This window comes from Arachis ipaensis, chromosome B10 (assembly GCF_000816755.2).
Source record: "Arachis ipaensis cultivar K30076 chromosome B10, Araip1.1, whole genome shotgun sequence".
Lineage (NCBI taxonomy): Eukaryota > Viridiplantae > Streptophyta > Magnoliopsida > Fabales > Fabaceae > Arachis > Arachis ipaensis.
The window spans coordinates 134119723-134131490 of record NC_029794.2 but is presented as its reverse complement, the minus strand read 5'-3'; the positions used below and the strand labels follow the sequence as shown (position 1 = coordinate 134131490).

The window sequence follows — 11768 nt, the reverse complement described above, 5'->3', positions numbered from 1 at the left end:
ATGAAAGCTCCATTTGGGGAGAAAGGATCCTCATTGCAGTCTTTCCAATGATATCTGCTACTGTATTTGCATCTCTCAAGATTAACTGACAGTACGCCATTTCCAAGACATGATATCTCGAATTTTTAACACCAAAGGATTAATAAACCCAGAACAATCCTGTAAATTATTAACAATAATAAAAACTTTTATCCTAGAGCAGTTTATATAAATTAAAAATAGGATTTTATTGTAACCATTTTTCTATTTATTGTTTTTGTGTAATATTGAACTGTAATTTATTTAGTCATTTAATTTTTTCTTTAAAAAATTAATGTCTAATTATTAAGAAGAATAAATAATTAATATTTTATTTTTTAAAATTTACACATATAAATTAATAAAATTTATTTATTAAAAATAATTTAATATTTATATTACTAAAAAAATAACAAAAATAAAAATAAAAATTAATGGCTACTACAAGTTTATCTTTAATTCATTATAAAAAATAAGTTTAAAAAATTTGTCTCCAAATTAATACAGAGTCTCGATATTTTTGCATGTACGAGTATGAACAAGCAATAGAGTGATAGAGGGTTGAGGTTGATGACTATGGCTTCTGAATAGATAATAGAAACAATGAGCTCGCAGCTATTAGCACTACACCCTTCACCTCTTCCCACTAAACCCACACCATCAACAGCAGCAGCAACCCCTCACTACGAACGGATCTTCATCCCCACCCATGTTTACAGGCACCCCTCCGCCATTCTCCTAGAACTCTGCAACTCTCTCACCGAGCTCCGTCAATTCCTTCCCCTTGTCATCAAGAACGGCTTCTACAATCAGCACTTGTTCCAAACCAAGCTTCTCAGCTTGTTCTGCAGGTTCGGCAGCATTTCCGAAGCTACACGTGTCTTCGACTCCGTCGACGACCACGACAAGCTCGATGTACTTTACCACACCATGCTCAAAGGATATGCAAGAAACTCTTCTTTGCATGAAGCCTTGGGATTTTACCATAGGATGAGGTCTGATGGTGTTAAGCCTGTTGTTTACGATTTCACTTACTTGCTGCAGCTCTGTGGTGAGAAATTGGATCTCAGAATGGGTAGAGAGATTCATGGACAGATGATTGTTAATGGTTGTGAGAACAATTTGTTTGCCATGACTGCTGTTGTTAATTTGTATGCGAAATGCAGGCAGATTGCTGATGCCTATAAGATGTTCGAGAGAATGCCGCAGAGGGATTTGGTTTCTTGGAACACTGTGGTGGCCGGGTATGCTCAGAATGGGTTCGCCAAGAAGGCAGTTGAGTTGGTTTTGCTGATGCAGGAGGCTGGCCAGAAGCTGGATGCAATCACTCTGGTCAGTGTTTTGCCGGCCGTGACTGATTTGAAGGCGTTGAGAATCGGAAGGTCGGTTCATGGGTTTGCTGTAAAGTCAGGGTTTGAGTCCATGGTTAATGTTGCGACGGCGCTTCTCGATATGTACTTCAAGTGTGGGTCTGTGAGTGATGCGAGGTTGGTTTTTGAAGGAATGAGTAGCAAGAATGTTGTTTCGTGGAATACTATGATTGCTGGTCTTGCAGAGAATGGAGAGTCTAAAGAAGCATATGAAACTTTTTTGAAGATGTTGGATGAAGGGGTGCAGCCTACAAATGTTAGCATGATGGGAGCTTTGCAGGCTTGTGCTAATTTAGGCAATCTTGAACAGGGGAGATTTGTTCATAAATTGTTGGAACAACTGAAACTCAACTGTGATGTGTCGGTTATGAACTCTTTGATATCCATGTATTCGAAGTGCAAGAGAGTTGATATCGCAGCATCAGTATTCGATCATATGAAGGACAAGACGAACGTCACGTGGAATGCCATGATATTAGGTTATGCCCAAAATGGGTGTGTAAAGGAGGCTTTGAACTTATTCTGCATGATGCAATCTAAAGGCAGTAAACCTGATTCCTTTACATTAGTGAGTGCCATTACTGCTCTTGCAGATTTATCAGTTACCCGCCAGGCCAAATGGATTCATGGACTTGCTATAAGAACTTTGATGGACAAGAATGTCTTTGTTGCCACTGCTCTCGTTGACATGTATGCGAAATGTGGTGAGGTTCAGACGGCGAGAAAGCTTTTTGACATGATGCAGGAGCGGCATGTGATAACATGGAATGCAATGATAGATGGATATGGAACACATGGCCTTGGAAAAGCTGCTGTAGATCTCTTTGATCAAATGCAGAAGGGAGCCATCAAGCCGAACGAGATAACATTTCTGTCTGTTATCTCCGCTTGCAGCCACTCAGGTTTGGTGGAAGAGGGCCTCTACTACTTCGAAAGCATGAAGGAAAATTATGGCTTGGAGCCTGCAATGGATCACTATGGTGCCATGGTTGATCTCCTTGGTCGTGCTGGCCGGCTAGACGAGGCTTGGAAGTTCATCGAGCAGATGCCTGTCAAACCAGGGATAACCATTTTTGGTGCAATGCTAGGTGCTTGTAAGATCCATAAAAACGTCGAATTGGGGGAAAAGGCTGCCGACAGACTCTTCGAGTTAGACCCGGATGAAGGAGGGTATCATGTGTTGCTTGCCAATATGTATGCCTCTGCCTCAATGTGGGACAAAGTTGCCATGGTGAGGACATCCATGGAGAAAAAGGGGCTCCAGAAAACACCAGGTTGCAGCTTGGTCGAGTTGAGGAACGAGGTTCACACGTTCTATTCCGGAAGTACTAATCACCCTCAATCGAAAAGAATCTATGCCTTTCTTGAGGATCTTGGGAATGAGATCAAGGATGCTGGTTATGTTCCTGACACCAATTCAATTCATGATGTGGAAGAGGATGTGAAAGAACAATTGCTCACTAGCCATAGTGAGAGGCTTGCTATTGCATTTGGACTCTTGAATACTAGCCCTGGCACAACAATTCATATTAGGAAGAATCTTAGAGTTTGTGGTGATTGCCATGAGGCTACGAAGTACATATCACTAGTGACAGGAAGGGAAATTGTAGTGCGTGATATGCGTAGGTTCCATCATTTCAAGAATGGAACGTGTTCTTGTGGAGATTATTGGTAATATGGTGAAACAATTGAAACCATTTTTACTGAATTCTTGAGATGTATATTTTTAGTGGGGTTAATAGTCAAATTAGACAATTAGTCCTAAAAGATGGGTCATTTTCCAAATTCGTTCTTAAAAGATTTTATCAATCAAATTGGTTCTTTAAATATTACAAATTAATCATTTTTGTCCTTCTATCACTCCATTAATAGTTTCCGTCAATGATTGATGATATGAAATGCTAACTAGTATCATACATGATACCTAACATATCCAATTAGACGTTGAGCAAATATGTTTATGAAAATCTCAATTTAGTTGTTAGATTATATTTGGATTAGGGTTTATGTAATTGAAAAAATAAACTAAACTGATAGAATTTTAAAAACATATTAGGGTTTATGTATATTGTCCATTAACATTCTACATCATCAATTGTTGACGGAAATTAATGGAATGACGGAAGAACAAAAATAATTAATTTGTAATCTTTGAAGTACTAATTTGATTGATAAAATTATGAGGGACAAATTTAGAGAATAACTTATCTTTCAGCGACGAATTTGACCATTAACCCATTTTTAGTACTTGAATCTGAACAGGATGTTGAGTAACTTCTTAAGATATCTTAATTTATTAAACATGACAGTATGACAGCAATACTCCTTTTAACTGATAAATTTATTGATATCTCAACAATCAAAGAGTAGAGAATTTTAGGACATATAAATATTGTAACACTCCATCGAATTATATCATTTATCTCAACTATTCATCGTCAACGTCGTTCTCTTTTGCGCAAAGCAACAATCCCTTGCGTTTGCATTCAACTTTTGGCTCTTGGGATAGTTGGTCAGTTTTTTTCCCTACCAACATTAGGCTTCACCATTTATGGAGAAAGGACAGGACCACTTTTCAGAAGAGAATTAGCATTAACACTCTGAAACAAAACAAAAGAAACCAGATACAAAGAAATTTGTGTTCTTCAAACATTCCTTGCTAGTGGTCCCTCAGAATTGGTCCAAATCAATCCAACATTGAATCATTTTGTTAACATCCCTGACATTTTGCTATTTCCTATCAATGATTTTTAGAAGGAATATATACACTCTCCTTACAATACATAAAACAAAAACATCCATTTATCTAAATCCCCACGCAATAATCTATAGTTCTATACACCTAAAACTTCCAAGAAATTCGGTCACCCTCATCTCCACCACCAGAACAATTTAAAGAGATATATCTTTCTCATTCTAGCATTGTATGTCATGAAGGCTCTGGCTTTAACCGGATCAGCATTTAAGTACTCAAACGCATACATCTGTTTACCTTCTTCCAACCCATCTATCTCCATCACAGCCTCTAATAGCTCAGTCGCATCAACTGAGCATTTGTTTCGTTCCATAGCATCAGCTAGTCGCCTGATGCTTGCTGCCACTGTCATCAATGCATCCTGAAGGGCATCCTCTGAGGTACGAGGACGTTTTTGCTGCTGTCTCTGTGGCTGCGCCACTGGAGGCTCCTGAAATCCATCTGGCATCGGGCAATATTCTGGTGGAAGGGTGGAGTATGATTCAGTTCCATCTGTCTCACTCATATCTTCTGAACTGGGAGAAACAAAGGAAGGTGACTCATCCACGCCATTCTTCATATCCATTAGCTGGCTTCCATCCTTTATCCTAGCCCAACGACTAGGGGCTTGGTAATTTCCACAAACAATTTTCAGTTCATCGTACATCTCTATCTGCTTTCCATGGAACCCTCTTGCATCAGGACGTGCCTGTCAATTGAACCGGAGAGAGAACACCAAATTAGGTATTTATGCTTGATTTATAAACACTAAGAGAGAGAAAGATGAAAGAAAACTTACAGCAATATATTTCTTCCAGAGCTCATCACTGTCACATTCAATCATCTTTGTATTTGGATTCCACCAGAAACCATCATGACTTAGCATATCTTTTATTACTTTATATCTTTTTTTAATTGTTTTTAGGCGGTTTATCACTTTCTGATTATTCAAATTCAAGTTGAATTGAGCGTTCACAGCCACACAGGCAGAGGTATAGGCATTTTCATTGAAACATTTGTCAATTTTGTTCCCACGTTTTGCCTGAACAGCCAAGGCTTCAATAAGACACTTATCCATTGCAATTGACCACACAACATTTCTTCCTTTGTTTTTCATATCCTTTCTTTGTCTTTGCAGATCATACTGCTCCATTTCTACATAAAGACAATAAAGATTTGAAATGTTGTTCAATATAATATGTATCCATCATCATCCATCTTCTTCTTGGTTCATGACACTAAAAATATTTAATTTAATAGTCTATCAACATTGACTTAGCTATAAAATGAATTGTTTAATCTTTGCAATGAAAGGGGTAAATAAGTGGTTGAAAAATAAAACAAACATTAGTGTGCTTTTCACTATCAGTTGCCACAGCTTTTATGGTGTGTTTTGGGATAGTTGTGGATTCTTTCTGAAGAAACTATCTTAATTATCACTTCATGTGGAATCTGTCCACTTCTTGCATACTTTAGTGCATTTAGTTGGACGGAAGCATCACAGCTTTAAGATAATCTCTACGCTCCAAAGGTTTTGAAAGGCAAGCTTATGGCCCCTATAGCCTACAAGTGTTTTGTTTCAATGGTGCATGATATCTTTGATATGCAGAAACAAGGGCCCTAAAAAATGTTTGCTGTAGTTTTTCTCTTGTGCCTAATTATGTCTAGAACTTTCTAGTTCACATAGTATGTTATCACACCGTTTTTAAACTTGTGCTCACGTCACATGCCTTTTGAAGGAAGCAACCAAACTAAGCTCTGCAAGTCAAACATGAACAGCATGAGCTTCAGCATCAATTTGCTTCTTCAATGAGCAAGTCCTCAAAATGCTCCGACAATCAAAGACCAACACTAAACCCACAATTATGAATTATAATGAAAGCAGAGAAAACTTTCCAGAAAATACTTTGATTCAATTGGAAAACAAGAAGAAATAGTACAGAGTGCAGAGAATCATAGAATGCAGCACGTGCATATTTTCGCCATTTCAAAAATTAGAATGAAATGCAACAAATTAACTGACCAAATGGATGAGTAATCAAATCCCAAGTAAATCTATTATTAACTTGTGTACCAAACAAAATAAGCTTAATTTTCAAAATGAACTTTCCTCATAAATCCTAGAAAAGAAAACCTCATTGGCGAAAAAGCTTCATTAAAGCCTAATATTCTGTAATTAGGCTGTTTAAATATGAACTCGATTATTTATTACAATGCAAATTCAAACAGTAATTTATTAATCAACAACCAACATTCAATCATTCTGGTCCTAAATGCTCACCGTTCACCTATTGAATATAGAAAAAAGTAAAATCATGAAATTACACACTGAAGCAAGCAATGAAACACATTATAAATTTGAATAGCGAGTCCTAAAGAGATTTTGCACTTTCACTTCAAAGTCCAAACACAGAGAAACGTAATCGCAAAAGTTAAGAGTTACCCGCTACAACGGATTGCTTGCTGCGGTGGCGGCAATGGAGTCAATGAGTGCAAATGTGATAGCTCATTCAGCTGGTTAGGGTTTTCTCGGGAAAATAATATGAGAAAATTGATTCTCGCTTTTTCTCGAAGAACAAAGACCGAAAAGAAAATGCAGTCCATTCCAGTCATGCAATCAGAATCAAGTGCAAAACGGCGTACGAGAATGACCGAATGCGCCTATAGTTGAGAGCCACGTGTCGGTGGGGTTCCCAGCATTAGGTCACTAGAGATAGAGACTTAGAGAGAGTAAAATTTTTTCTTAACTAGCATGAAGTTTTTCTTTTGTAAATTTTGAAAGTATTGCGTTATGTGTATAATAAAATTAACCGTTAAAATCAATTATTAAGGTAAAAAAATTTAGTGTTTAAATAATATTTTTATTCTAAAATAATATTTAAAGTATTTTGGGCAATTTACATATTTAAAATATTTGGAAGAAAACATTACGCAATTACAACTTTTTAAAATACGAGACACAAAATATACAAATATGTAAAACATTTGGAAGAAAAAGTTGTAATTGCGTATTCTTCCAAATGTTTTAAATACGTAAATTTCTCAAGTATTATATTATTGACAAAAATGATTTAAAAAAATATGATAAATGTGATTTTTTTTTGTGATGGAAAGAAAATAAATAAAAACTAAGAAAAAAATAAATAAAAAATTGTTTAAGAAAGGCAGTCTCACTTAGGGCTGGCAATGGGTAGGGTAGGGTAGGGTTTGGACCCTATCCTAACCCTACCCGCGGTTGAAAATTCTATTAAAACTCTACTCTATCCTATCCGCGGGTTAAGAATCTTTCAACCCTAACCCTACCCGCACCCTAAAATTCTAAACCCTACCCTACCCTACCCTATCCTACCCGCAGAAATATCAATTTTTTTCAAAGTAAATATAAAATTCAATCATTTCAAATTTTATACATATTAATAACATAAAAAAAATAACAAACTAATGCTCTAAATTACTAAATTAACTAATTAGTTTAGTGGTTGTTCACTTAGCATACCCGGACCGTACCCTATCCTACCCGTAGCGGGTAGGGTATCCTACCCTACCCGAACGGGTTGGACCGAGTTAGGTACCCGCGAGTAGGGTATGAATTGCCAGCCCTAGTCTCACTAAATACTATTCTTAAATTTTTTCTAAGACGATGGAAGTTTCATTTGAGAAGAAAGGGTCCTCATTGCAATCTTTACCATGATATCTGCTACTGTGTTTGCATTTCTCAAGATCAACCAGAGTTCAGTATATCTCGAATTTTCAACACCAAATGATCAATAAAATCAAAGTAATCCTGAAAATTATTGACAATAATTAAGGCCTCCACATAATCTGTCTCACATATAATATCTCTTTATTTTGAGTACCAGACTAAAAAAAACCTTTTCAAATAGCAAATAAAAACTCTCCTAGAATACCATGAATCTCAATTGTTCCTAAACAATCTTTTGCCATATTCCTTTCCAATCTTTACTAACACAGGTAAAACCAATTTGAGCATCATTACTAGAATAGCTAACATCACAATTATTTTTAAAAGTGTCCACCAAGAAAAAATCCAAGAACCACTAATAATGGAAGAAATAGACACTTGTTACAACTCAAAAATATTCCAAAACTCATTTTCTAAGGACAAAACCATACCAGTCATCAGATTTTACACAATAATAAAAATTGCTTCATATTCTTATTCTTATAATTCGAGAAAAGATTTAGCATTTTGGTTTATTAACCCAAAAATTTTTCTATTAACAACAATAAAATTAACTTCTATCCCATCATCAACTACTCTTAAGTATGGGGGCCAAAACATCAAAATATTGGTTACATTCCTTGTGGTATAGCTTAATCCATAAACACATAATCTAAGAGAAATTATAATATTTGCATGATGAGCAGATTGCATATCTTTAATAATTGAACTACAACACTCAGTTAAAACAAGAATGGTTCAAATATGTTGACGTAATTACTTGTACATCAAGCAATTCTAAAACAGTTTTTATAATGTTGTATATACTACTTATCTAGGAAAAACATTTGAGATTGATACTTCATTGACAGAGATATTATCTTTAGAAGTCTTTGACGTTGACTCGTCTTCTTTACCGAACTTTCTTCCAACTGAAAATGCAGGATGATTAGGATTAGGAAGTGTCATTGTCTCACTTGCTAGCATAACAACCACTGTAGACATTGTTGGTCGATCTATTGCATCTTCTTGTACACATAGCAAACCAATATGAATACACCTTGTAACTTCATTTCTTATGTATGTATTTTCTAATATAGGATCTACTAACTCTAAACATTCTCCTTCACACCATAGTTTCCAACTCTGCACAAAAATATGGATATTAATATATCGGAAATGTTTGGTAACTGAAAAAAATCAGCCAAAAACAGCCATAATTTGCCTTATTTAGCATTTATTAAACAGATATGCGCATATGTTTTGTAATAGCAATTTATTTAAAAATACTGTAATGGAATCAAGAAAACTAACATATACAAGAAGACTTTGACCATGATCTGAAAGATAGAATCCACTATTCCTTTTGCCAGCAATGATTTCTAGTAAAAGAACTCCAAAACTAAAAACGTCTGATTTTACTGAATATAACCCTTCCATAGCATATTCGGGAGCCATATATCCGCTGTTTAAAAAATCAATAGAATATTGTTAGCCTTGCCAAAATAGAAAACAATGTAACAACACATATATATAATATATACACACAAAAGAAAATACATTAATATGACATACTAGGTGCCCATAACCCTTCTAGTGTTTTCTTCGTTCTGGCCTTTTTCAAATGTCCTTGCTAGTCCAAAATCTGATATTTTTGGATTCATATCTTGATCAAGTAGAACATTACTAGCTTTCATATCTCTATGAATTATTTTAAGTCTAGAATCTTCATGAAGGTATAGAAGTCCTCGTGCGATTCCTTTGATAATATTCATTCGAACCTTCCAACTTAGTTGCTTTCGTTTTTCCATGTCTGACAACAAGATAAGGAATGTTTCTTGACAAAATTACTTATGCAATGAAATACATTAAAAAAGAGAGAGAGAAGTTACATAAAAGAGTGTTTCTATATTGTATCATTCAATATCAACAACTAAGAGAAAATTAAATTGAAAGTAAAATTTTAAAGGCATGAGGTTCTATAGTAACAAAACTTACTAACAAGAAAATAGAGACAGAATTAAAAGAAATGATAAATATGTATTGAAGTTATTTTGACATAATACAAGAGTCATGCTATTTATAGGGATATTATCAACTAACTTCATAAATATTCATCTACTAACTACTTATCATTATTTTAATACTTACCGAATAGATGAAGGGCAAGGCTTGAATTGGACATGTACTCGTATATAAGCAGCTTTTCATTTTCCTCAACACAACAACCCAACAGTCTCACAAGGTTCCTATGTTGTAGTTTGGCTATGAAGATTACTTCATTCTTGAACTCATCTAAACCTTGGCCAGATGTTTTTGAGAGTCTTTTGATGGCAACTTCTGTCCCATCTTGTAAGCTTCCCTAAATATAGATTTTGCAAAGAAATAAAAATCCAGGTACAAAAAAAGTCATTGCAATAATTGCAACAATGAGTAAAAGTAAAAGAGTAAACACACAAATGAGTACTTATGAATTTGTTTTGTAAATTAAGTTTTTAATTATGAGTTTAATTTTGATACACTGACAATGTAAAGCGTTTTATACAGTCATACAATCACATCTGTTCTTTTGGATGATCATTCACACAGTTAAGGTGAAAGGTAGTTATTTTTAGTTTTTTACTGATGTGGCGTTACTAATTGGATGCACGTGTATAACTATTGGTGGAAACTCAGGTGCAGTCGACTTCATGTGAAGTTGATACATGAGAGCCGTTAAATGATTTGACTGATTTGACTAAATTTTCATCGAACAGCTCTCACGTATCAACTTCACATGAAGTCGACTTCACCTGAGTTTTTACCATAACTATTTTACTCTGACAGTGCATCAAAATTAAATTTATAAATTACATGCATATAGAGCTTGGTTTCCACATTAAAATATTCAGTGATACCTTATAAACAGGACCAAATCCACCTTCCCCTAATTTGCAAGAATCTGAAAAGTTATTAGTGCTCTGTCGAATCCAAAATAGAGGGATTGTAGGAAGGTCAGCATTCAATGAATCGTCTCCTTGACCTTGATATGGGTTATAATGTATTGATATAGGAGTGGTCTCTGACAATAATGCATCTACACATAAAAAGTTTATGATATGAGAATTATAATGTTTATTGAAATGAAGTTAGAGAAGTTGAATAGTGTCAGTTACCATTATTTGATTGATTCTTCCTCCATAAGAAGTAGATGCCACAACTTAGTAGAACTAATGCCACCAACACACTCACTATGATGATTATCAACGTTTTTGTCTTACTTGTACCCTTATTATTGGCTGCAATAATACCGTTGTTATTTGTGCTTCTTGATTGGGAAAAAAGAAAAAGAAAAAAAAAATAAAAAAATGTTTCACATTTTATAAAACAACTAAAAATTATACAGGGCACATGATGTTATCCTAAGGAACCAAATGAGTTGATATAATACAACAGAAATGCCTTATGCTTAAGAAAAGTTTGAGGTTAATCTTCACTAATGCAAGTCATATCATTGTTGTAGGCATTGCTTAAGTTGTTGTCATGATGGTTAGCACCACCTTGGTGACCCTTGTGAATTATATCAGTATTTCAATAAATTTTAACTATTGATCTTAATTATATATATTATATATAATTAAAATTAAGGATTAAAAATTACTAAAACACTAATATATGATACACTTAAAAATTTTCATATATTATACTTATTCACACTACACAATCACACATCTAATATTAAAAATTTCTATCTATAATTAACCTCACCTAAATTTTAAACTCGGATACACATATTGCAAAACAAGACTACTAAAACTAGGCTTTGTGTGTATTAAATGATTTTTTTAACAAAAGAAAAATAAAAGCACGGGTCCATAAGTCCATTTCTTATTAAATATGAAATGGACCTTAATTAAATAGGTCAGGCCTAATGACGAATGCAACTGGATCTATTATTATTTCTTCTCATAAATTTCAAGGTTTA

At 34.7% G+C, this 11768-nt stretch overlaps 3 protein-coding genes across 10 annotated transcripts in view; 1 reads left to right on the top strand and 2 right to left on the bottom strand.

The window, feature by feature from the left end:
• LOC107622802 (pentatricopeptide repeat-containing protein At1g11290, chloroplastic) lies at positions 512–3224 on the top strand. The gene has a single exon (XM_016324839.2). It carries the CDS (start codon positions 622–624, stop codon positions 3061–3063), a length of 2442 nt encoding a protein of 813 aa, XP_016180325.1. The 5' UTR covers positions 512–621; the 3' UTR covers positions 3064–3224.
• LOC107622803 lies at positions 3961–6905 on the bottom strand. Of its 5 annotated transcripts, none has more exons than XM_016324841.2 (4): positions 6566–6905; positions 5823–5973; positions 4922–5277; positions 4259–4831 (listed from the first exon to the last, which is right to left on the bottom strand). In XM_016324841.2, exons 3-4 carry the CDS (start codon positions 5273–5275, stop codon positions 4259–4261), a joined length of 927 nt encoding a protein of 308 aa, XP_016180327.1. In that variant the 5' UTR covers positions 5276–5277; positions 5823–5973; positions 6566–6905. The 5 variants fall into 5 exon arrangements, with proteins under 5 accessions (XP_020969957.1, XP_016180327.1, XP_016180328.1 ...); XM_016324842.2 differs by having other exon boundaries at positions 5823–5880; XM_016324843.2 differs by lacking the exon at positions 5823–5973 and having other exon boundaries at positions 6566–6900.
• The window catches only part of LOC107622305 (cysteine-rich receptor-like protein kinase 10), a 6285-nt gene continuing 2941 nt past the window's right edge, over positions 8425–11768 (bottom strand). Inside the window, exons 3-8 of one of the 4 annotated variants that reach the window (XM_016324167.2) lie at positions 10960–11082; positions 10702–10880; positions 9956–10166; positions 9380–9617; positions 9119–9269; positions 8425–8950 (exon numbers count right to left, since the gene is read on the bottom strand). In XM_016324167.2, the coding sequence (XP_016179653.1) occupies positions 8636–8950; positions 9119–9269; positions 9380–9617; positions 9956–10166; positions 10702–10880; positions 10960–11082 (1217 nt within the window). In that variant the 3' untranslated portion in view covers positions 8425–8635. Of the gene's footprint in view, positions 8951–9118; positions 9270–9364; positions 9618–9955; positions 10167–10701; positions 10881–10959; positions 11083–11768 lie in introns of those variants that run through there. The other 3 variants (XM_021114187.1, XM_021114189.1, XM_021114188.1) reach the window with 3 other exon arrangements.